The sequence below is a fragment of the Haliaeetus albicilla genome, chromosome 9, assembly GCF_947461875.1.
Source record: "Haliaeetus albicilla chromosome 9, bHalAlb1.1, whole genome shotgun sequence".
Lineage (NCBI taxonomy): Eukaryota > Metazoa > Chordata > Aves > Accipitriformes > Accipitridae > Haliaeetus > Haliaeetus albicilla.
The window spans coordinates 42,821,324-42,848,177 of NC_091491.1; the positions used below are offsets into that span (position 1 = coordinate 42,821,324).

The window sequence follows — 26,854 nt, forward strand, 5'->3', positions numbered from 1 at the left end:
TGAAGCTTTTTAGAGATTTGCTTTTTTCCAGTGAGCCTTCTGATCCTGTAGGTCCTGACAAAGGCCAGCGGGATGGGTGGGCGTGAGCGGGCTGGGTGCTTGCCCCCGTTCCTGATGGCAGCCTTGCAGTTAAGATTGACCCATCCTCCTTAGCAGCTTGGACTGAGCAGTGAACTTTGGGCTTTGTGTGACTAAGCGAATGCCAAGCAACTAAATTGGGACTTACCTGTGTCTGAGACCATATTTTCTCCAGTAGACATAAGGAAATTGTAATTGTTTAAAACTTTTTTACACTGCTGGGAAATTAGGAAAGAAAATCTAATATGAACTCTTATGTGGGAAGGGTACTGTCTGTTAGCAGGGAAGGTACTGCGATCCAACCCCTTGTGATTTGTTGACATCTCAGTGTTTTTGTTGTATGTGTCCAGGTCTAGTGTCTATTCAATCTAATTTACACAGTGTTTTCATTATTTTTTTGTAGTTATTACTATTATAGTTTCATATTCTGACATTGAAAGCATGGCTCATAAGGGAGAAAGCACACAGAGCCATTGATTAGCTTATATTTCTGCATTTATGAATGCTAATATTCTGTAATCATTAAACAGAAAGAAGCTGTGACATGTTTAGCAAATGGCTGATTTTGTCCCAGCAGTTCTGAAAGTAGCTGTTCGTACTTACTAGAGTCAGTTACTTAAAGCCAATTATCTTTTCTTCTTAAGTTCTCTCAGAAATACAAACCTTTTGTTTACATTGCGTTTCCATAATTGTAATTAATTGTCTCTCTTAGTTTCTAATTTTATCTTCTGGCCTCTCCACCTCTTTCCAGACCTGTGTTAATAGGGACTTGGCCACTATTGGTAGGATGTCACGTTAATTCAGCCTTGCTCTTATTATCTAAACTGCACTCTTTCGTTCAGAGCAATGGACCAATTCAGTTGTATCAGGCTTGTCTGGAAGGTTACATTACAGCGGCACGGTTATTATCTGTAATTGAACCTGTAATCTGGAAGAACTGTTACACCTCAGGTGCAAGCCAGCCAGATAAAAATATCCCACTGCATCAGTTGGGGTTCTTAAAAAGCATAGGAACATCTTTCTCCATAGAGACTTCAGGACTGGAATTGTCTACAGAAGCACACAGTATGAACTTTGCTACTCAACTGTGTTCATCTCTGGCATTTCTTTTTTACCCTTCTGGGACCTGTGTTGCTTTAAGAACCTAAATAGATGGTATTCCATTTGTTCACCTCCAGCTGAGGTGTTTAAATGCAAGAAACTCTTGTGGACAGCGTAAATAAGAATGCTGAAGCTCTGTGTTTATTTGGAGTAGTTTAAACATCTTGTTTTGTGGTAAACCAAACAAACAACACCCTCCCCCCCCGCAACAAACAGAAAAAAACCTCCCAAAAAACCCAATACCCAGCCCAAAACCCCAAACCAACCAACAACAAAAAAACCCTCCAAACCGCCAAAACAACCCACCAAAAAAACAACCAAAGGAAAAAAACCCAAAACCCCATCTTAGAGTAGAAACACCCAAATGAGACTGCAGCCCTGCAGGTATAACCTGTTGGAGTGCGTGGTGCTTCTGTGTGAATGTCAAAACCTCACTTGGAAGACAAGCAGCGAATGCTTCCGCTCCAATGTGGGAGACCATCAGCTGCAAGCGAGGAGGTGGTGTAGGACAAAGCATATAAGACAGGGCAACAGGAGGACAGTACCTTGCTTGTGTGATGCATTTGTTGAAGGCAGATGCAATTTTGAGTGTTGTGGATTAAGATGAAGGTGTTAGTGCTGTGAGGCCCAGCCTAATGCAGTTCTGGTCAGCAGTACTTGAGCAAGGGGAGCTTGGGAACAGGCAGAGAAAAGGACTACAGAAGTGGAGACGAGATGAGTCTGGTTTGTTAGCTTGGAAAATCAAAGACTGAGAGGGGATGTGACTGCTGACTATGAATGCATTGCGAAGGGAGAGCTCAGGGAAGAAAAGGCTTATTTGAACTGATGGGGAAAGTTGGAACAAAAGCAAATTGAAAATTGCCCATGAGTATATAAATAGACACAGGAGAAACTAATGTACTTTGTGGAGATTGGTAGTTTTGGAAAAATTGTTGAAGCATCCTATCTATACTCTTGCTCTGAAGTTGTAAATGTAATTAGTAGCAAGTAATATATTGACTAATGTGAATACAAGGCTGGAGAACTATTTAAGTGGTCCCAATTCAATTCTTGTGTCCAGTGAAGAGAAAATAAGAACAGTAGTGTTTCCCTTCCATTCTGGAAAATGTTACTGTACAGAGATCAGGCTGCTCTCTACCACACTATAATGATGGTTTGAGACACTCGCGTGTTAGGCAAGAAAAAGTATTGATACGTAACCGTGTGCCTTTCCACAGGGCTTTAATGGGTTGTCTTTGAGTAATGAGTGAACATTCATACGTGTAATGCTGAAGTACTCTATGCATCAAAATTGCCTAAGGATTTCTCATAATTTTATTGGGAAAAGCCGCTAATAGTTGCGTTTGCAGGATATTAAAATTCTTATTTGTTTATGTCTGAAATTTTTGGTTACAGAAGTGTGGAGGTTGCTGCTGTGCCTTGTACTCTAGGGAGTCTTATCTGCCTAGAAGCAAAAATGTCAGTTTTCTTCAGTAACAGCGAGATACAGCACTGTATGTGCACACAGAGAATAACAAACTGAAGACAGATCTGGGTTTAAGCTATTTTAGTAGTTTCTGTAGAATAGAGCAGATAGGCAATTATAATGTTCGGAATAGCCTTGAGGACTTGATGAACCCACTTTCTTTGCCTTCCTGTTGCAAACAGTGCCAAAATACAAAGTACATCATGCCTCTAGGCTTGGAAAAAGATTTTTTTTTTTTAATTTTCTCAGGGTTTTCAAGCTGTAAATGTGGATCATATTTTGTTTGTTTGCTGGCAATAACAATGTTGGAGTGGCTGTGTTGTCAGACCAAACATCCATCTACTTTGCTAGCAGATGTTTGGGGCTAAAAGTATAAAGGGTATAAAAAACTCCAGTGTGTACGTAATAACCCTTCCTGTGGCACGTGCTCCCAGTGCCTGCCGGTCAGCAACATAAGTACTTCCTTAGCTAGAAGCTGCATCTAGATAATTGCATTTATTTACTTTACATCTGATAAGGTTTTTTTTCTAAAGTTTTTTGGCATTCACTCAGGCTTGTGACCATCTGTGGGAATTAACTCCAAAATTTATGTTGGCTGGTGTAAACCTTCTGCTTGAAGGGAAACGGTAATTCTGTGCAACCTCGCCACATTCAGACTGTAATGGATGGTGCAGGTTTGGTTGCTCGATTACTTCGCCTTTGAAAGACCATTGACTGGATGTACTGAACCGAGGGCCAAGCCTGTAAGGTAGGTAGGTATTTAAGTCATGTTAGGAGTTTTGGTAGCTTTGAATGTCTGCCTCCTAACGTCTTACTGAAGAAAGGGGTTGAGAACGTTGTGGTGACAACATTTTCTTCTGCCCCTGGGAAAGGGTAGGTGGCAAGAATGGGAACTTCATTCTAGACTTCAATATTGAGGTGCTGAGCCACTGCAGCGCAGCTTTGGTACAGTGCTGCCCTGGATATCGGTACTTCCACTACTTCACATGGCACTTTGAGGTAGACCACTCAAACATTTGTCTTGTGCTGGCACTAAGCAAACAATATTTTTCCGTAATTATTTTGCCATCTGACAGCGTGCAGTGAGCTGGCTGTCCCAGCCACCAGCGAACATGCAGGGGAAATTGCTGACTGCTGATCTGGATTCCTGCATCTGCTCATAGTCTCTTGTTTCAGGAATATCCAGCTCATCCTTCAAAAGGTTCTTCCAAATCACCTACTTCTATACATCCCAAGTTGAGGGAGGGAGGGAAACTTAGTCCAAAGCAATTGCTTATTTTGAGAGATCATCTCAAAGATTTCCCAAATGTAAGGGATGCAATTGTGCACCGCCTTTATTAGATGAACGCCTACTGCTGTTACACAACCAGTTTTGGACAGCTTCACAAGAGATTGCTTATGGCAGGTGTTATTGCAGTGTTTTTCCATTCATTTCAGTCTGACAAGCTGAGCTTTTGTGCAAGTTCTTGTAGGATTTTTTTGCTTCAATGATCTTGAACTTTTGTGCCCAATGAATGGGAACATAAAATGCATTATGTTTTACTTTTTGTACAGTAAAATGGTCTATTTTGGTTATTAGAGCACAAGAGCTTTGGGAGAACAATATTAAATCTTTGCCGAATTGCACGTGTACATTAGGCTTAATGTTTGCTGGTGGGCAATGCTTTATAATTAGCTCTGCTGAAGCCTCATGCAAGCCCTGCGCTTGAGGCTACAGTGCTAAAGATGCCAGATGTAGACTGCAGAATTCAAGCTTATATCTTAATAGTCAGCTTCCATTTAAGTTTTATAATGATGCTTGGGAAAGCAGGACAAGTTAATAGTGCAGTAATTTATATTTTGGTTTATATTCTGATTTATGTAGCAAAATATCCATAATTCATTCCTTGAGACAACCAGATGTAACTGAAAATGTACATGCAGGAAGGGCATTAAAGAATTTATTAAAGTTCACGTAGCTTGAAAAGGTGCCTAAAAATGCCTGAAGAAACTGTGTCTTCGTGCTTTGTTGAATGTGTAACTACCTTTAAGAACACTGTGTCTATCACTAGATGCATCCTTTGGGGAAAGGAGGAGTTTAATGTGTGGGATTGGTCTTGAGCGGGTGTATCAGGCAGTTGAGTTCTAATGCAAAGTGTTCTTCCCCTTCCATCTTTGTATATTTGTCAGCTTCTCGAAGAAATGTGTCTTCATTAATGACAAATGAGTAGAGTTGATAAAAGCTTTAATCTGATAAAAATGACAAGTTTTTCATGCAGCTAATACAGTTTTATTCATTGATAGCTGACTTTTCACTAGGAGGTTGTATTACAGTTTTAGGTCTAAGATTAAATTTGGGTGATGAATATGAAGATGTTATCTTCTTATTTCATGATCTATTTACTGTAAGAAGTAGAAGTTCTCTAATCAGCTTTTCTTGCTCTTTAGCAGAATTAGTCTTTGTACCAGTTTCCAGCTATTTTGACAGTGAAAAAGGAAAAACCGATGAGCCAGAAAATTAATATTCTTCTGATGCTGTAATTTCAAAACTATTCATTAAATCATATTCTCACTTATTGGAAAATGACTATTTTGCAGTAGAACTTGCACTGTTGTGCCTCTGTCCAGTAATCTAAGCCTTGTGAGGTATGGGTTTTAGTGTTCAAAAATTGGGCTTCCATTTTTGGCAATTCAGCAAAGGCTGGTGCTTTTGGTAATACATTTTCTTTAATTATGAATGGGGATGTGGCTGCTGCCTGGTGCCACGGGCAGGTTCAGATGCTGCCAGGCTGTGGGGAGGGAAGGCCATCCCCCGTGTCTCGGGCAGGGGTGCATGGCAGCCGATTCTCCGGCAGGTACGTTGGACCACAGCCGCTCAGCCCTGCCAAGGGGGCCTCTGCCTGAGCTTGTGTGGCCTCTCCGCATCCTGGCCAACCTATAGCAGCAAGCATGAGGCAGGATTTTTGCCCAGGAATTACTGGTTCAGGTTTACGTGGCGTACGGGTATCTTCTGTGCTTTTCAAGGGACTTTTTAGCTGGTTTTGTAGCCTAACAGATGTGAGCTGCCTAGGGAGGAGAGGCCTGAGCAGCGATTCCTGCAGCTGTCTGTCCTGTTGGTCATCTGTTTTGCTGTGGGAATATCTGCTGGTTATCCCGTGGGCTATTCCCTTGCACAGATGAGCTGGGAGTGCCTGGGTGGCAGGTTTAATGTATCTTTTCTTCCAGGGAGCTAAAAATATTGGCGTTGGTTTGGCAATTATACCCTGAGACAAGCCAGCACCGTTTTGTCCCTCTGGCATTGCTTTTGGTATAAAACAGGCCACATTTTCCCCCATCTCAGCCAGAAGCTGTGAGCTGAACTACGGTGTATTTTAAATGAAAACATATCTGTAACTATGTGCATAGAAGAGAAGAATTACAGTTTGCAGATATTACAAGAAATCTTTAAATCCCCTTTTTTATGAAATGACCAGGATAGTTCTTTGACACTGTCTGCTTTGTACCTGGAGGTACTTGCTGTCTTATCTCAAAATAATTCCAGTGGTTTAATGACAGAACTTTTTTTGAACCACAAATTAAGACGACTGGAAAATAATATTAGCCTGGGGGAGATGGATTTTGAGTCAATGAACATCTTTTAAATGAATTTTAGTGCTTTTATAGCTGAGATTGTCAAAAGCTGTTGGTGTGATGAGGCTTGGAGGATGGTTCACGTGTTTCTTGAAACCAGCTTAAAAAGTTGAAAAAAACAGACTTTTAAGCATGCAAGTTATTGGAAAGTGTCTTCCAAGGAAGGGCTTATCGGGCAGAAAATGTGGGCAGGAAAACCAGACATACAAGTGAGTCTGTTAGGTTTCCTGCCAAAGCTTGTGATTGTGCGATACCTATGAAACAGTGGCGGCTGTTGAAAATATGTACTGCTGTCTTATGGTGATCATTCATGTTAGTCGAATACAGGTAACAGAATAACAATTTCATATTCTGAAAGCTTGCTTGTCACCATCAACTCTGAGACTTTGATAGAACTTTGCATGTTGTGGCTCTGCAGAGCACTCCCAGCAGAAGCATTGTGATCCCCCTGAGAACAGGGTATGTACAAGAAAGCAAAGCAAACTGGAAAGATGTGAGGGTTACTTGGCCATTGCTTAAATAAGATGTAGGTGCAGTGTTAGATACTATAAAGTGAACTAGTTGCCTTTTGACTTTTCCCTTTGCAGACAGTCAAACTCTAATGTAGTGTGTCTCCAAGGGCACACCAGTTTCAGATTTGACTCTGACTGACAGGGCTAGGGATTGGATGCAAAACCTGGCTTGTCAGTGAAGAGTTGTCATGGTGATTTTTTATTTTTTTTTTTACTTTTTTGGAAGTTGAATAAACCTACAAGTATTTTCATACCATGTGGCGTACATCTCCTGAATAACATCAAAGTCTTCATTTGTTTGCTGTAATGTTCTTGCTAACCTATATAGCTTGCCCTGATTTCTAAAGCCATATAGCATTTAAACACTTCTGATTTTAAAATGAACTTTATTTTGAAGACAAAATAATAAGTGTATTAATGATTGGGCAAGGTTTCTTAGAGAGCAGCTTAGGTGTTAAAGATGCTTGTGTATAGCTCCTCTCATAATATAGAATGATAGGAGTGTGAAGTAATTTGCACTTAACACGTTATCAAGTGCAATCTGATATATCAATAATAAACTATAGAGGGGTGACAGTTTATTTTTTGTTGTTGAATTGCAACTATAACACATCAATTTGTTTGAATGTAAATAATTAACTATCTAGAGGCTTCAGAGTGATGACTTCATCCTTTAATCTTGTGAACTGAGGTGTGAACCAGTGGTGGGGTAATGATGTAGCTGTTCCATTTCCCTTGTAGTAACTGAGAATGAGTGACACTCCTCTCTGCAGAGCATGACTTCTGCCATGTCCTGCCATCCTCAGCTGAAAGCGTGATTAGAAGCACAAACTTTGAGTACAGCCAAGAACGATCCTACAGTGGGCTTGGGGGTTGTTTCATTTTATAGGTTGCTAGATACAGTCAACATATACCTTGCAGTGTACTGCGATCTATCGTGACATGCAGTGACTGTGTGAAGTCTTACTTTTTGTGTTAGCAACAGCTAAGAAATAATGATTTCTCAGTAAGTAAAAAGTGTCAACTCCAATTTATCTTGTCTCCCATCTCACTCAAGTTCTACAGGGTTTTTTTTTTGTGGATTGTTTTTTTTTTTTCTTCTCAGTCACACTGTCTATCGTGTAACTTCTTCCTGTCACGGGCTAGACAAATTCTGTCCTCTTTTATTGCTGTCACAATCTTTGAGAATATAACTGGGGATTCCTTTGGTATGCTGATGTAAATGTCACTGTAAAGGCCAGCCGAATAGTGAAACAATTAGAAAATGCAATAAATCAAACACGTGAAGCATTATATACGGAGCCTGCTTTATTCTTGCCATGCTTTCCAACGCTGTGCCCCTTGGGCTCCATCATAAGTAAGTGCAATTTATGCAAGTCTGAATGTTTCTGCCCATTGTTCCATGCTGACTATAAACCCACTGATTTCAGTAGCAGTGAGTTGGCTTAAACAAGCACAGTATTTAGCCAGTAGCGTGGTAATTTTTTATAGCTACTGGGAGAGTTAGTGCTCAGCATCTCGCAAGAGACTACTTGTACTTACGAAATCAAATGCTCAGTGATGCACAGACTAACCCATTTGCATGCTTTGTGCTCTAACTGGCCTGATTCTGCAGAATGGCTGTTCCCCTTCAAGTTACTGACAGAGACAGGAGGAGGGGGCACAAAACCTGGGGAAAAGGAGTGCAGTCTACAGAGGTTCTCTCCTTCTGCCTTGCAGAATCCCATGGCTGCAGATGCTGGTAGTTACTTTGGAGTGAGGGTGGCTTTTCTCTTCTGCATTCAGCCTGCGTCACTCTCCCATTCTTTAACTGGAGTATGGTAATCTGTTCCTGACTGGCCTCCCTAGGTGCCAGCAGGATTTCCTTGCGCTTGCCTGTAGAGGAATTCTTCCCAGGCGTTATGCACACTTAATGCCTGGAGCATCTTAATCGCACTGCTATGCATGCATGTCTCATACCAAAAGTAGTCGCTGCTCCTGCATTCCCACAGCAGCAGCAGCAGCAGCACAGAGCAGATGCTTCCAGCTTCCCTCTCAGGCTGTGCTTTTTGGTTTTGAAGAAAGTTGCCTAGTATTGTTTCCGGATTTGTGCTTTCCTGTCTTTGTGTTATGGATCATGAAGATTTCGTCGTCCTCGTAAAGAGTAGTGCTGGCAATGTTCTGTACTTCTAAGGATTGCTTTCCAAATGTTTTGGCTCTGGAGAAATGCAGATTAAATTGAGGCTTTCCTGCAGTGAGAATTTCCATTCTACTTGCCAATAATGCATGAGTTACAAATTTAATGGCAGACCTTGAAGTATATAAAAATTTAAGTCCAGAAAAAGGTAAGGATGTTTGAGTTTGGAATTACTGTAGGAAGAGCTCATAACATTTCTGGAAGTGATTATAGAAAAATCAGGTAACTTTATCCTTATGATTGGTAAGTTACATACAATATTTATATGGACATTATTAATATAAAGAATGTATATATTCCTGTATATTGTAGAGGAAAACTTGATATTTTTGTATTGACTTGAAAGTACATTTCTCTATGAAAACATGTGGATGGTATGTGAGATACTGCTCCTATGATATGGATGAACTGCACTTGTGTGTTATCTTAAATTATTACCAATGTATTTGCCTTTAAAAACATTCTTGACCTTTTCATCTGTTGGTCATTTTGCTGTGGCATGGCTTTCTATGGAAAAGAGTTTCTAGGTTTTTTTCCTAGTAGCACTTATAAATAGTATAACACATATGCAAATGATGTGTAGAATTCTGATCAAACAGCATTGGATGAGAAAGATATGTCTTTCAAGAATTGCAGGACGATACAAAAAAGGAAGACATCTTGAATAACTTTCTTCAGTAACTTGTAGTTTATAATGTCTGATTGTGTTCAATTTAGGTCAGTGCTGGATGGAAAGAGGTAATTATTTTAAGCCTCTAAGTGGATATAGAGTAAATGCTGTAGAGAGAAGGAGAAATCATGGTAGATAAAGTTTATTTTTGTATTTTGCTCATCCTTAATGATGTTGGGTTGTGTGCTTTTAAAGAAAAAACTTAGAAAATACATTTAGCAAAGAGCTGGCTTGTTAAAATTGGGTAGTTCAGAAGACATCTTCCAACAAGATCATCTAATTTTAAAACAAACAAACTAATCTAAAATAAAACCACCAAAAGTCATGGATCTTACTTTGAGATATCATTTTGCCCACTATGAAGCATGTTAAAAAAATTTAAGGGCAGTGTTGGGGGCTGATATATACTGGGATTTTTTTCCTTTGTGTTTAGCATGGATGATTTTATTTGATAAGTATTTTTTAACTAGGGAAAGTTACTGGAAATAGACACACCTATTGTATAAGGAATTGAGACTATTTTAAGAAAAAGTCAGTTATTTGTATATCCTCTCAGGGAAGGGCCTCCTATGTTGGAGTTGGTATGCTACAGTTCCAAACATTGTATTTTTATTTTGGAGGGTTTTGTTACACAAAACTCTACATTAAGCTTTGATGCATATGGTTAGGTAAAGGAGACCAGGTGTTACTCCATCTGCTTTCTGAGACACAGAAGGTAATGGATATGTCCCCATTTAATAATTTACAAGAGCTAGCTTATTTGAACGGGGTTTTTGGAACAGTCCTAGAAGAAAAGCATCAGTTTAATTTTTGAAGCTCGTGGAAATGTGTGTGTATGTGTAGATAAACCCATCTCTTACTGAAGTACTCAGTTGACAGTGAGATTCTGTTTGAGGTCATTTTGCAGTCCCTTTTCCTTAGCCAGGTATAAGAGCAACCGCCAAATTTCTTTAATCTTTTCCAGTTAGTAGCACTGCCATTTCTCTGTCTGGTGGAGGCAGTTAAAGGATGCGGAAGCAACGAGTATAACTCTGTCCCTTGCATTCAGGTTTGGCTGCTTTGGTGTCATTGCAGCAGTGCGTGTGGGGTCACGGCTGGGCTCCCGGGGTGTCCCCCCCCACACAAGGAGGGCTGACACAGCACTGCGCAAGCGCAGACTTTGGATGTTGTGTTTTGTAGGCATGAATATATTCACATGCTTGGATGGTGGAAGAAGGCAGAGTGCCTGATCTCCCCCTTACTCAGTCTGGTGATTACTTTAGCCTGCCAGCACCGATACTGATAACAGCAGGATCACACCCCTTGCACAATTTATGCGCATAAGAGTGCTCGTATGATAGCGCCTGGATAAAAGGATAACTGAACAAGCAGGTGTTGTGTGTGCAGTCGTTGGCCAACTGTCTGACTTGGCTCCGCAATGAGCGCTTGCAGGAAGCAGCAGCTCCGCGTCTGCCAGCGGTTTGGCTGTAAGTTTGTATGCGACTGCTAACCACTGTGAATGGGAAATGCACTCGTGCTCAAAGAGGAGTTGGCAGTGGAACATTAATGGGCATGGTGTGGGAGGAGTGGTACAGACTTCCTTGGGTATGGGTTTGGGTCTTTGGCTGACAGGTTGTGGTACTTTGTAGTTATCTTGTTACTGCTTTAGCAGAACACTAGGGTTGCAGTCCGTACAGCTAAGCAGAGAAACAGCAGTGAACTACATCGAGTTTCATTCACAGGGTCTGTCACAGCAGCCTTTTTTGAGGTCATTATAAGTGCTTCTTTGGGACTGTTGTATCTTTACATCTATCCAAGCACCTGTAAGACAGGTATTAAGTATAGGCTCTAGAATAGTAAGTGATATATAAAGGAATTAGTTTAGAACAGCATACTGTTCTGAGTGCATATTGAAGGCATCAACCTCCTGCTGTGAAGAACTTGGTCTTCCATGGGTTTAATTCCAATAATAGCTTAAATCTACCCCAGCATTATATGCACTCGCAATAAGTTAGCATATGCACATGGCAGCTTTGAAAGGTCTAAAGCCTCTGTGTTGTTTGGTATGTTCTGAGGACATTACCCTGCGTGAAGTGAAATACCTCACCTGCCAGCCTGAAAGGAGTATTCTGTGGTGTGAAGTGCCGGGTCCCTTCCCTGGCACTAGTCAGGTTTCAGAGGATGCTGGAGCTGGATGCTGATGGCTCCATGAGGGGTATCTGCTCTGCTTCTGCAGAGCCAAGGGTGTGGTAAACCAACTAGTAACTAGGTGATATGCTTGTTAACTACTTTGGGGGTTTTTTTTTGTGCTTAAGAATTAAATACACTCTTGTTTCAATAAATCTACAGAACATTATTATTATGTGCAACTGAAAAGGTTCTTAGAGTTTGTTGAAGAACTGTGCCTTTTTGAAACTATGTGGCATAGACTTAAAACCATTAAAGTAATTCTTACTGCTTTGATGAAATGGCCAAATGCTGTATTGGATCAACATAAGTGGTGTCAGTGTCATGGCATGCAGTAGCTTGGTGAAACCAGGGGTTGGTGAGTGGAGCTTGATGAAAGAAAAGTTCACAGCTTTTTCCGGCATGGAGCTTACCTGCAAGAAGAAATGTGAGTGCTTGTGTTTCCTCTTTACCATGTATTTTGAAGTAGTCCCTTAAGAAGCTCATGTTGTAGAGGACAGCCTGTTAGTATGCAGGCAGCATTTTGTGCTGGTTTGTGTGCTTCCTGGGTGACTGAAATTAAAGTTATGGGAAACCATAAGCTGGCTTTTTTAATAAAAGTGACAGGAAACCCAGCTGTAGGTAAGGAAGTTTGTGCCTGTTCTATGTCAGGTTATTGGTATCCTCAGCAGTATAACATATAACTGGTTTGGAGGCATTTTCATGTTACCAATAGAAACATTGATCAGCATGAAACTCAGATGTGCAAAACATCATTATTTTTGGAAATAAAATTACTTTGGTGTTTGAGACTGTCAATCCATTGCTTGTCCATAGATGACTCCCTGTTGGTGACTTGCACCAAGGTAGCTTGAGAATAGAATAGATAAACATGTTTCTTTGGCAAAATGACTGTTTCTCATGAGTGTGAATAAATTAGCTCCTATCATCAGTTGCATTCTAGTCTTCATTCATTACTTTTAAAGGTTAATTAACTCCACCTTCAGTTCTACTCTGCTTATTCCCCTCCTACTCTTTAATCAAGCCCCAGATGTGGATTTATTTGGCAGCCTGAAGGGGAAGCAATGCTTCCTCCAGCCTAGCTGCTGTCACAGCCCAGTGTGATGAGCGTGCTCCAGGTCCTGGGGTCTGGATTCCTCTTCCACCCACTTCATCCTGCAGCCACAGCTGCTTTTGTGCCCTGTGACTTATTCCCCTCACCAGGCTGTGATGCTGTACAGGTGCCAAGATTGCTGTGACATATTGCTATTTGTTGATAAATGTGCAGGCATCAGAATTCACTGTTTGTGCTGAAGCTGGGACAGTTTATCCTCTGCATGTCTACTGTGTGGGGACAGGAGCAAGCTTTATGAAAGGATATTCTGGTGGGGTTTTCCTATTTTTGTTTTGTTGGAGAAGTTAAGGGGGGGTAAGATATAAAGGAATCTACCTGAAGTGTAGATCTCAAAAAGGGAATCATAGGCCCTGTAAATAAGGCACTTTCCTAGCAAGTCATTTTCTGTATTGCACAGTACTCTGTAAAAGATAGTCTCACTGTAGGAACAAAACTTATAAATAAGGATCATAAAAACTCTTGGGGGATTGTATTGTATTGCCAGGTCTTTGTTTTGATGCTTCTGATTCCTTTCTGATCTCTTGGTGCAAAAGAGGAGGGGGCCTCAGTCTGGGAAAGGACTCTGGGTGCTCCTATGGCAAGAATAACTATTGTCAAGGATCAGCTGTGGAGAAGGCATATAGCAAAAACCTTTTACTTGTAATATGAAAATAAGATGAGTTAAATTGATCATTCTAGAAGCATTAAGCCAGAAATCTCAATATGGTAGGCTGAAACAGCAGTTACTATGAAAAATGTTATTACTCAAGCATAACTTCTGGGAGCTACTACTCCCAAGCTTTTGGTTTTGTTTTGGTTTTTTTTGTCTTTTTTTCTTTAAAAAACCCCAACACCAGACAGTTCCCAGACCTACAAAGAGTTAAAACACTGCTGATAGATTTTGGTTGTTTGGTTTTTTTCCTTCTGGGTGATATATGTTTTTGTTCTTAAGCTTCACTGGTTTTGTGTGTTTGCATATTACTTAGTGAATTTACAAGCATGAGTTGTTTTTCAGATTTTATGATTTTCATTGATTGTAAGCCATTCACAATTGTTTTGAGTAGTCATAGCTTGTGTTTGACTGGTTACTCTACTTGTTTTGATTCTCTACCTTCTTGAGGGCTGAAATGAAATACCTGCATGCTTTTCAGCTGGGACTTGTAAGGCCTAGCACCAGCCTTTGGTGTCTCTGCTGGTGTGTGTGACTTCCTTGAGGATTTCTTGGTATTTGCAGAAGTGTGAGAGATTGTCCATCTCATGTCTATGCAATTCACAAAGATTATGATTAAATCCACTGTAAGAAGCTTAATGTAAAATTCCGTAAGTTTGGAAGAGTTGCTGCAAAACAAATTAAAATCTGGCATTAAATGTGATATGTGGCTATTAAAAATGGTCCTGACTGGGGCCATGGATTCCCCCAGACCTGCATCTGCGGTCTCTGCTCCCCTGGGCTTTTTGGCTGTTACGTAACAGAACAGCAATCAACAGTTTGATGACGCTAGTGGTAAGCTGCGTGGTGTGCGGGATATTAGTGCTGTTCTATGGGATTTAGATAAAATGCACTCTCTGGGGGATGGAGGTAGGGAGTAAATGGCTTTTAATGGTATTAGCGTAAAGGCAAACTTAAAGTATACTCATGGTGAATAAATGATGCAAAATAGGGTGATGAGGAGTTCAGACAACTGAGAATGTTGGGGGTTTTTGGTGTGGGGGGTTTTTTTTGTGATTGCATCTGGAATATCTTCACTACTTGGATCATGATAGTCTAATTGCATACTGTTCTCTAGTTAAGGGGGGTGTGTGCTTTTTTCTTTGCACATTCCTTCAATGCCTGCTTCTGAGAACGTGCATCTGCATCAGTGAAAAATGGACTCCAAGTTGGATCCAGGTACATGATTCCAGTGCTGGGAGCATGCTGTGACTCCTTTGTCAACCACCAACTATCTACTTTTTATATAATAGCCTCACTTAGCGTTCAGTTTCTGGAGTTTGGGGGTTTTTAAATCTGAAAACTTGAGATAATTACTATGGAGGCATTTGGGGGCTTATAAAGTAAGATGAACCATGCTTTCCATAGTGTAAGAGCAGTTACCCTAAGGTGAAGTGTAGGATCCTGTTCTGGTTCTTGGGATACGGCAGTACAGTGAATCACAGGAGATGTCTGCGGAAGTCCTGGGAATCATGTGGGTGGGAACAGCACGTGGCGGTGATGGTAATGGGGAGTCTTTGGTTCTTCCCTCTCTGAAGAGAGAACAAACAATATACCTGCAAAGTGTATAGTAATACCAAAAATACTGAATGTAGGGGAGAAGAGCTGATGTTGCAGTTAAAAAAAAGTAAATTCTCCGTTTTATGGGTTTCTTTTATCTCCTCAGGCTTAATGCTGATTTAATGCAGCTTGCTGCATATAAAGTAGAAACACAGTTTATATCCTCTTTCATAATTATACTTCTCATTGTTTGGTAATGCTCTTTATGCCTTAGTTAATCTTTTTGTTTTGTCAGATGGCTATAACATTAAGTCCATAAAAGCAAGACATGTGAGACCAAACATTTTTTCTTTTGGTTGCACTTTGAATTATTAATTTCTTAACATATAGTAGTATAACGGGGAAAAATAAGAAAGAACTGTTTTTGTGGACAGCAGTAAAAAGTTTGTTTTGATCTTTAATTAAAAAAAGAAAATAAATCTGTGTCACAACTTCAGTGGTGTAATCTTAATACTTAATCGTAGGACTCTGTTCCTAAAGCTGTTAAATATATTCACATTCTACTGTATTTGTTTTTGTTAAGGGCTGACTGTATAAATTTACTAAGGTTTGCTGTGGACACTTAAGCTGTTGGCACGTAGCAGTTGCACACACCGCCCCTTGCAAAAATAGGTTTTACTGGCTGTCCTGAAATTGAATTAATAACTCATTGTTTAAAGACCTATGGCTTTCTTGTGCTATCTCACAGAAGCTGATGGAAACGCAGGTGAGATTATGCTCAGGGTGAGCTGCGTGCCACTATGGCAATAGGCTGCTGTGAGTAAAATTAGGACAAGCATGGAAGTTTCAACTAAACTTTGCATGTGCATTTGATTTACTGCACAGGACCCACAGAGTAAAATGAGTGGGGCCTTGAGCTTTTTTTTTGTTTTGTTCAAATAGTTAACATCATCTCTTTGCAAGTAATGGTTCTTTGAATGCAATTTTGGAAAAAAGAATGTTTTAAAAGTGAAATACCACTGAAACTGGCTAAAAAAAGTGAAATAAACCCCTGTTCACCCAAAACCTGTATTCTATGAAGATTTTGCTGTAGACTCTTGGCATAGAGAGTTTGCTACTAATTGTTAGGTAATAGTATTTTTTTAGTAATGAAAACCCAAAATATAGCAGCAAAAAATCTCAAACCTGTTCTTGCTGCTGCTTACTTTGAGTGTTACATGACTGAAATGAAGGGTTGGGGAAGCTAATCAGGGCTGAGGGCACAGCAAGACAAAGCATTTAGGAGTTGGGGTAACCCAGAAAACCTTGGTGCAGTGCTGGCTGTCATGTGCGGGCAATGGGGCAGCTGGTGTGCACTGAGCATCCCAGCTGGTGTCTTTGGGTGCTGGTGCTGCTCCTGCACAGTTCCTGCCTGTTGGTTCCAGTTATGAAGTGACCAGCATATTTATTTAATCTTGGATGGACATGCTTTATGGGGAGTGTATGTGTGTTTCACTGCTGTGATGTGCCCTGTATATCAAAGTGCATTTCTATTTTACTGAAAGTGCTGCTAGGTATAATGTTTTAATTCCCTAAATATTTTCTTTCTATTGTCAACTAAAGGGTCCCACATGCCTTAAGTGCTTTGTGGTAAAGCACAACAGCATGCAGATGTGCATGTCATAACAATGACTGTGGAGAATTAAACCAAATTAATTGCAAACTGTTGAAAAACAGGGCTCGTACAGGGAAATGGCTGTTAAACCTGTGAATAGAGCTGTAACTTTTTGCGAGAGATTCTCACAGGGTGTGGTGCTAAGCTATTCCCTGGTTATTAAAGACCTGATTGCACATGGGGATAGATTAGAGCAGAGCTGGACGGAAGGTACTGTTGGCTGATTTGGGGCGGATTAGAGTGCTTTTTGAACGTAAGGCTGCGTATGGTTAGTGGTCAGAGTTCCAGCTTAGTGTTCCCAGGCAGCAGCTTGATTTATTCAGCAGCGAGGAGCAGTGTTGTCAGGTAGAATAAATAGCATCTGCCTAACTTGCAAGATTTCAAGTCACATCTGGACTTACTGGGGGCTTGGATGGCTTTCCTCCTCGCTTCAGAGGTCTACCATGTGCTGGGGAGTGTGGCTACTTCAGAAAAAGTCCAGCTGGCACAGATGGGTTTGTATCTGGTTTACCATTCAATAGAGAAGCAGCTCCTTCTGAAAAGGAGATGTTTGTACTACTGAGAATGATTATCATTGCTTGAACTAAAAATTAAAAAATGCTCTTTGAATTGAGGTCTGTTGTGCTTTAAATGGTTATTTTGGGAGGAAAAAAATAGACTGGTATTTCAATATTATTAAAACCCATTAAACTACAGGATGTCTGTTAGGATGATTTTGGACTGTCAAGAATAAGTTTGCATAACTCTGGGAATAGAATTGACTGTAGTTTTCAAAATTTTTTTCATTTGAAAGAAAAGCTTTAAATATACAATGCATAAGCATAATATTTTATTTGAATTTCCAGATTAATTAACTTTATTCTATTGTAGCACATAAACTACATTGTATTCTAGTTCTACCTTATTCATTTTCAGACTTCGAGCAAAAAATGCACAGCTAGTCCTTGTGTTAGAAAAATACCATATAATGGAAACCATGTCTTGTTTTCTCAAATTTTAATATATGTCTGCATCGAGGAGCTGCTTCATTTACTCAGTATTCATGGTTTATCTAGAGGATTAAATGTTTTTCTGGAACTGGTTTTCCTATTCCTTAGTGAAATCATTCTTGAATTGCTCTTCTGGAGCTTTATTCTGAACTGCCTCTGTTCAATAACTTCACCTTATTCAGATGCTAATGTGTGGTGTCTATCTCTTGTGAATGTCTGGCTAGAGACTGAAATTAGCATATTAGGAATAGATTTTAAAAAGACTTTTTTTCTTTGTGTGCTTATATTTTATAAATATCTTAAAGGGGAGGATGGTGTATTTTGTAAATGGTTTGCAGAGTTGAAATTCAATGGGCCTATGAATGGTGTGGCATTTCTATTACTGTAGTCCATTCTTTAAAGTGGATTCTTCCTGTTATTAAAACCTACACAGTAGGGATGATGCAGTTAACTCTCTTGCACATTGACAATTCTTCTCTAAATGTTTGCATCCTGATGGTATTTTCTTGGAACTGGAAAAGTGCAAGCAGAAAAGATTGTGCTTACTTGGGCACTAGACTTATTGCAGATGGCATTTGAGAAATGGAGAATGTTGAGATATTTAGCAGGAACTGGATTTCTTCTACTCTCCTCTATTGGTGAAAAAAGTTTTTTAAAATCTATGCCTTATAACTTTGATTCTGAAGTCTGTCTGAAAAACGTGTATGTGAAAGGCATCTGTAACAATTACAAATGTGATGTAGAAATGTTTAGGCAATTGAAATGGTGAAGAAGAAACTGGATTGCCTTTTATGACTCTTCCTCCCCCAACCCTCCCCAACGTGGTTTTGTTGGCTGTAATTATCTGAGTGTGGCCCATTTTCTGCTTTTCTTACATTAAAGAAATGTAGTCCTCTTTCTTCTGCCTTTTGCTAGCTGCCCTCAACAACATCTTAGTGGAACCAGGTTTTTTTCTGTGACAACTGAGCTGATGATAATAGAAAGACTTATGTGAGAATTAGTTATTTTTTGTAAGAATTTTATTAATAACTGATAGCCTTCAGTGCAAAGAAGCAGATTTTCTGTGCAGAGTAGCTTGTTGCTAACCTCTTCCTGAGCTAAAACCCTGTTGCAATTGATCAGTCTAGTAGTGAAATTAAAACATGCATGCAGTTTGTATGCCAGGCTAATGTAGCAGTTCAAACTTGCATATCCATACACACTGGTACAACCTTTTCTTACGGAGACCCTTATTTCTGTGCTGGAGGACAATTCTTGTTTGTTTGCTAGGTATGAATCCAAGGCAAACTTGATCTAAACTCAGTTCCAAAGTGAAAGGCTCAGTCTGCCAACAGAAGGTGTGTGTGTGTGTGTGTGTGTGTGTACGTATGTAGTAAGTTTGAGAGATTTATTTTTGCTTCAGCTAATCTTTCTTCTTTAAGGTTCTGAGTTTTCCATCCCTTGCGGTGTAAAGGCTTGTCTTCCTGGTACTTTGTGCATCTTCAGATAGATACAAGTTAAAACTGCCACAGTCGACCTGTGGATACTGTGTAACATCTATTTCTGGCTTGATTTATGTCACTTTTCTGGCTCATCTTAAAGGACTTTCAAACCCACCTATTTATTTGGTATGTGTGATGATTCGGGGAAGGCCATATATTTATGGACATAATAAACAAAAAATTTATTGCACTCATGCACATCTGTGATGCTTTCAGAAGAGTTTGGTTCTGTTCAGCTCAACCCAAGTCCTCTCATTCCTCCAAGACAGACAACTCCTTAGCAAAACCATCACTTCTGATGCAGTTATTTGATGTGGAGTTTGGCTTGCCAACAAAAAGGCCTTTGTGCAAGGGAGCTGGGGAAGTTGGTCCAGGGGCAATGGCTGTTCGTCCTGTGTTTGTCGAATATTTAGGATGCTGCTCTGACTGCATCTGACCTAGAGGTGCTTTGGAAGGAGCAGCAGGCTTGTTCTCCTTCATTGATGGCCTCGGGGCAGTGTAATGCTCTGATGGAAGATGTTCTGGCCATGTTTCTGCTGTGGAGACAAACTGAGCAGGGCCACCACAATGTGCTTTGGTGTATGGGAGCACTGTGGGGTTTCAGCTGGCACTGAGTCCACTGCTGCTTGTGCCACTTCTGCCACTTGCTGTGGGAGCTAAGGAGGTGTCAGGAGCTGAGACAATAAATCCTAGCTCTGCCAGAGAGGAGTGGGAGGGTGTATTGGTCTTTGTTGTGATACCAAGAAGAGTAGTAAACAGAGAAGTGGTGAAGAGAAGAAGGGTGATAAGAAGAAATAAAGAGACACCCAGATAGTATTTGGGAGCCAGCCAGAGTGTAAACAAATCACCTGGGAGGTGAATTTGGAATGATATCAAGTGAGCAGAGGCTGTGAATGAATAAAAACAGGAGAAGGTAATTTAAGAGCATGGACATATACTGAGATCAAGAAGAAATGTTATCCTTGATCCTAGTGTTTGGAAAACTGTAGGAGGAAAGATATGAGATGAAATGGAAGAGATCAGTATATTTTGGTAAAAACATAGAGAAACAAAGCCTTATCATCCTGGATCAGATGGGTGGATAAAAGGAAGTCATCACAGTATGTGCTTGAAATTTGGTAGCAGGATGGAGAGGGTATAAATATGTGTGGTAGGGAGGAGGGATTGTGTATTTATAATTACGTTAGCAGTTCTAACAGTGTCAAAAGCACAAGATATAAGCTAAAGGATTACTGAGCCCAAAGGAATACAGAGTTTGAATGATAATATCACCATTCAAAATTTGTGGAGTGCTGGGGTTTAAAATTACAGTACTGTGTATAATAATATAAAAATATTTAAATGAGATAAGCATGGAACAACTATAATATATTTTCCTTCAATATATGGTAAAGTTTTCTTTGCCTCATTTGTGAAGGTTTTTTGACAGATGATTTTTTTTTTTTTTCCTATGTGGGGAAGCTAGTAGTGAAGAAGAAGAAATAGTATGTCTCACACAGCAATGACTAGTTTCCATCATTAAAGGTGCAAGTCAAAAATTTTATATGCTTGGCAGATGTTGGAAAGTGAGTAAGTAATTTTATTAGTGGAATTAGATGGCCATTTAGTTGAATTTATTCTGTTCTGCTTCACAGTTGAAAGATGCATGAGTGTTATGCAGTCTGGGACTCAGATGGTTAAGCTGAAGAGTGGAACCAAAGGGCTAGTTCGTCTCTTCTACCTGGATGAGCACAGGACCTGCATCCGATGGAGACCGTCCAGAAAAAGTGAAAAGGCAAAAAGTAAATTTCTAATATTTCTTTCAATTTCTGGGGCAGTTCAGTATTAGAACATGCATTACAGAGGGATCAATTAAATGCTTTCTGATGCTTATGTAAAATGTGATGTGATACTTACATGAAGGTTTTCAAGAGTGTGAGTAGAGTTTAACCACCTACTAAAAGTTCAGGATTATGAAAGGAAGGGGAGTGTAGTTCAGTTTGATGTCAGCATTTTCCATAGATATAGATGAATTATGAGCAAACTGAAGATGGACTTGAAAACAGACTATGCTGAACTCTTTTCAATGTATATATCAAAAATCTAAATACAGAACCTAGAAAAGTTTAGATTGAGGTTTCTTAATCTTAACTGTGATAATTTTCTTTAGGCATTATTATATCTTGAAGTTATTGTGTAGCATTATTTCTCATTGAAACTGTTCCTGCTGCACTGTTTGAAATTGGAAATTCAAATTAGTGGTTTATTGAATAAAATACAGACTAGAAAATCACAGAGCTGTCATGGAGGCTTGAGGTTAAAAACAAGCGGTTAGGAAAGCTATAGGCAGTGACAGTTGATGTTTTTGGGCCAGTGTGTGGTGGCTAAGAGCTGCTGTGTTGAACAGCATAGCTGTTAGGTGCCATGGCATTGGGAGCCCTGTTACCCTAGCACAGCAATGGGTTTCCCTGCCTTCCTAGTGTAGAAGGCACATCTGTGGTGGGAGCAGTCCCTTTGGAGCTACACAATGTTTCACTGATTGATACAAGACACTTGGTATCTGTCTCCTCGTGCTCCCCTTTGAGCAGCCAACAGTCCTCTGATGTAGCAGGGAGCACTCAAAGAGCTTTGCTGTAACCTGCCTGTACCTGCATTGGCCTGCCTTCAAGGCAGCTGTACTGTGCATGTGGCACAGCCAAAGCAAGGATAAACCTAGAAATCAAAAAGCGCTTGTGGATGTGAAGATGTAATATTAAAAAAAAGTTTAGTGACTCTTAGCCTGACTAATTCAGAATTGCTAAAAACAGAAAGAGGTTGGGTGGATATCCAAGCATGTCATCTTTTGTTCTCCCTTTTCCCCATAGTTGTCATCGATTCCATTTACAAAGTCACCGAAGGCCGGCAGTCTGAAATCTTCCACCGCCATGCAGAGGGGAACTTTGACCCAAGCTGTTGCTTTACCATTTACCACGGCAACCACATGGAGTCACTGGATCTGATTACATCTAACCCAGAGGAAGCTCGTACCTGGATCACAGGACTGAAATATTTGATGGCTGGAATAAGTGACGAAGACTCACTCGCTAAGCGACAGAGAACACATGATCAGTATCCTTTTATGAGCCTGAGATCCAGCTTCTGATTCAGTATTTCTGGCTTGGTTTTTAGTGAATTCAGCATAGGCTGTCCTTTTACCTCCTGTTAAGTGACCAAAAACCTTGCCATTGATTGCAATGGAAACTTGAGTAATGGGTCTGACATGGACACTTATCTGTGCAATAAAACATCAGCTGTGCCTTAGGGGCTGGATTAAACTGCACTAAAGTCAGGGGATAGTCTTGCATTTTGTTAGTGAAATTCTTATTGAAGGGTCAAAACAGTCATTTCTAGTTATCTCAATAAATACTAACCCCAGCGTGATTTCAGGACTTCTGTCGTCTTCTGTTTGCCCAACTGTGCTTTTATTCTTCTGCTGCAAATTGCGAGGTCTGTTAGACATTGTTTTCCAGATACTACTAATTGAAAGCTTGAATTTTTTAGCCTCTGGACAGGTGAAACCCTAATGTTTTTGGGAGTCTTTCAGTAAACTGACTAGTAACTCTTGGCCATCTCTGTTTCTCTTGGTTGGTCTGTGTCAGATAGCCGTGTGTATTTCTCAGTCTCCATTGATTGTCAGGAGCATAAATCTTTAAAGCTCCTTAAATATTTCTTGTAGCCTAGTAACCAAAATGAACTTCTTGTAAAGATCATGCCCGTTGAATGTTTTCTTGATGTGCTTTCTTTCACCAGAGTGCTGACTAGTATGTTAAATACAAACAATGCTCTTCCCCCTAAACCAAACCAAACAAACCAAGCCCATCTTGATAAAAATTGTAACCTCCTTCTTCTGCCACATGGAAATCTACAGTGGTCACTTGTAAATACTCCTCCTGGAGAATACACGTACTTCAGGTATTTTTAGTTTATATTTTCAGTGTTTAATTCTGAGACAAGATAGGCACAGATCCATTTGGGGGATGAATTGCATGCTCTGTTGCACACGTAGTTGCTGTATTTATCCATGAGCTTTCTGAGGTGTACATATCTGCTGTATGTTCTCTACTGGTGAAACATCACTTCAAGTCTTGTATTATCAAATATGGCAGCTGGGAGACTGCAGATGAAATGACCCTGTACCAGTTCCAGCTAGTGTAAGAACTTAGCAAAAGCTGCAGAGGGATATATGTGCAAAGAGGGGCTAAAGGGTACCGGTTAGAAAGTGGAGAAGTTCAAGAAGAATGAAGGGAGAAGTAGAAGAAGATATCGGAGCAAGCCTGTCAATATTTGAAAACTTGGGGTATGTTCTCAGAGGAGAAGCTAGTAGCAGAAATGAGAGTGCAAAGGGGCTGGTATTGTGAACCTAGCTGTAAATAATTGTTATAAACCAGTACTGGTTTTAAGCATTTGAATGAATGCAAGGACAGGGGAGGGAAATTGGTTCAGTGTCACCTCAAACCCATGTAAACCTGCAGAACATCCCCCAAAAGGTTATGTTAGAGACAAGCCATATCCTGTGTGAAGAATCACCTCTTGTTTTCTGAATCTCACAGCTGCTAGCTTTATTTGATGCCATTTTGTCCTTGTGAGGGGAGAAACAGCAAATGTATGAGCACTATCCATTTTCTCTGTGCAACTTACAATTTTATGGAGTTGTTGCTGCCCTGTGGAAGATGTGGCACAAAATGAGGGCAGAGATATCAGAGAGAAAGTGGTGGACACAGAAGTTGTCCAGAGATGGAAGAGTTAAAAATATACAGATGAAAGAACTGTTTGACAGTCTTGGAGGAGAGAGCATGGAAAAACAAGAGTGGTTAATTTTTAATGAGGTTCTTATGGAAACCTCAGGCCGATAATAATGTGCTTGGGCTGATTTCACAGAGTCTTCCTTATTCCATCCTCTTGCACTAGATTAACATCATCCCCAATACAGATGGTTATTGAGCTTGATTCCTTTGAGTTCAGTCATGAAACCAGTAGCCCTCAGATACAACAGTCTTAATTGCACCAGGTAGGAGGTACAATAGCAAATCGTACCAGACGGTATACAGTAGTAAAAATGCTTTGGTTTGGCATCAGCATGGGGAAGAACCAGGTAGGTAGCACCAGATCTTTGCCAGAAGTGACTTTATTTCACAGCGTACCCCAATAACTCTAATGCAGGCTGTGGGAAGTCTTAATTCAAATGTTTTGCCCAGAGGCGCTGACTTGAAAAAGACATGTTTGTGAATGCTGGATTGAATAATGCTCATTTCTTCTCCCTGGAACATGTTAAGGTCCTCTGCTAAGGAGGGTTATCCCCCTGCCCAGAAGAGCTGGGGCAAGGTCTTGTTCTCCTGAGTTCCAGTCTTGTCCCTTACCTGCCCAACTGCTCTGCCTCCCTTCTCTGTGAGGAAATCACCCTCTTGAACCTTTCCTTGACACATTTGTAGCTGGGTCAAACAGACCTTTGAGGAGGCTGACAAGAATGGAGATGGCCTGCTGAATATTGAAGAGATCCACCAGCTGATGCATAAACTAAATGTTAACCTGCCCCGCAGGAAGGTCCGGCAGATGTTTCAGGTTGGTGGCTTCTAACACACAGCGTTGTTGTGGTAAGATAGTGCCAGTTATGATCTATTTCTGGACAGATCCAGAATAGAATCTGCAAGTTGGGATTTAAAACACTGTCCTTTCCAGCACCTCAGAGACTTTTTCCAAGTCTTACCTTTTTGTAGACAAAGATGCATCAGGACATTGTTTTAATGACATGAACCACATAGAAGACAATTTATTAATATTATATTTTCAGATGCATTATTGTGCTCATCTCTGAACTGAATTGTTGTAAGCTGGCATTGATGGACAATTAAGTTATTCTGTTTCTATTGAAATCTTTTTCATTTCCTTTATGGAAAATGATTTAATAGAAACTAGCTTTATGAAAGTAATTAGTGGTGGGGTTTTTTTTAACAACTTCCTCTTAGCCAGAATCAATTTTTTACTTCTGTTGCCTGAAAACAGTTACCATTTTCCACCAGCCCTAGTGTTTACTGTAGGAAAGGAAAGGTAAGCCAAGGACATAATGGAGAACAAAATAAAATTTTCTTAACTCTTCAAAACCAGTACCAGCCAAAAGCTGGTTTGCTATAAAACATGGGAAAGTTTGAAGAATCTTCTATGGTCAAAAGTGCTTTGTTTGTTTGACATAAAATCTGCATTAGAGATACATCTATGGAGTATCAAGTTACTCCCCAAAGACTTGAGAAGTGTGGAAACTGGTGGGGTTGTGTTGCAGAGATGAGTTCAGGTTGTATTTGTTCCCAAAAATTATAAATGTCACTTAAGATATATAGTAGATATAGAATGATTTATAATCCCATTTGACACCAGATAGCTGGGAATTATTTTCTTCTCGGCTTACTTTCTGTGATCTGAGTTTGTAGCTCAGATATCAGTTGCACTAAGGAGGTGTAATGAAATGCAGCTCCCTGAGGTCTTTGGGTTTCACTGATAGTTGGCTGCTGCAGGAGAGGCAGAGACTTGTGAAGCCATGTACCAAGAAGAAAAAAAAAATGTAGTTCTGCCTGCACTTTTAAACTGTCTAGGAATGAAGTAGGCCACTCTAGCAACCATCAGCCTTTGTATAATCAGAGGCAACTTTTGATTAAAAATAAGCTGCTTAATTTATTTTTATTTTGCTGCAGTTGCTGCCAGCCTATACCTGAGTTAATATCCTAGACCTCACAGGCATGGTTAAAGTTAAGGTTGAATATAGAAGCAGTGTTGAAGGTTTGTTTACTGTTAGTCTTTTGGGGCTCAATCCTAAAGGCCTTACCCCATGAGCAGTGCTTTGGGCATTGCTTAATGCAGGATAAATAGAGTGGCAAAGTAACTCTGGGACAAATCCTTGTTCCTATATCTAGCTACTTGGCACTGTTCTTGGACTTGATCTGCTCAGGTGGTACTGTTGGTGTGACTTGGCATTACAGCTATGGACAAGGCACGAGCAGCCCCCAGCCTGGAGGAGCACCTGGGGCTCCATGGGGATGGCCAGGCTTATGAAGCAGTCCTGGTCCTGCATCTGGGAATGGAGTATGGGGCTGCTACTTTAGTTGTGTGTATGTACTAGGAGTCACTGGTGTAAAGATGGGTTCCTGTTCTAAGACACGCTTTGAAGTGGAGTGGTTTATGTGAAGGGAAAGTAAAACTGGATCCTTGGAAAGCAAAGCAGGTCAGAGATGTGTTCATTGCATCTGCTATTAGACTAGCTCTTCTTCTATAGAAGAAGTGAGGTTGGGCACCAACTGGAAGAGCTTTCTTGAGAAGGAAGTAGTGATAGCAGGATGAAGATGCCCTCCATCTGGAGAAGAACTTGTATTTGGTGTACCACTGGAGAGACAAGCTAACAGGTTCAAAGCCAAGTCAGTGTTAAAAGGTCTCTGCGCAGAAAGTGTTCTGACCTGGGCAGAAGGAAGCACCATTTTTAACAGAATGTGACTTGGGAATGCCAAGGGGGTTTATAACTACAGAGAAAAAACATTATATACAGCTATGAACGAAGGACATTATTCATGGGAACAATAGCACATTTCTAAACATTTATTTCATTTTGTTTCCATTATCTGCTTACAGCCTCAAACTTAAAGAGTTATAG

The 26,854-nt window shown here is 40.3% G+C and overlaps 1 protein-coding gene across 11 annotated transcripts in view; it reads left to right on the forward strand.

Annotated features, from left to right (window-relative positions):
* The window catches only part of PLCH1 (phospholipase C eta 1), an 86,602-nt gene that overhangs the window by 17,132 nt on the left and 42,616 nt on the right, over nt 1-26,854 (forward strand). For 3 of the 11 annotated variants that reach the window (XM_069792925.1, XM_069792932.1, XM_069792926.1), the window contains exons 3-5: nt 20,838-20,984; nt 22,047-22,290; nt 24,651-24,780. In XM_069792925.1, coding sequence (XP_069649026.1) covers nt 20,838-20,984; nt 22,047-22,290; nt 24,651-24,780 — 521 coding nt within the window. The other 8 variants (XM_069792931.1, XM_069792921.1, XM_069792923.1 and 5 more) reach the window with 8 other exon arrangements.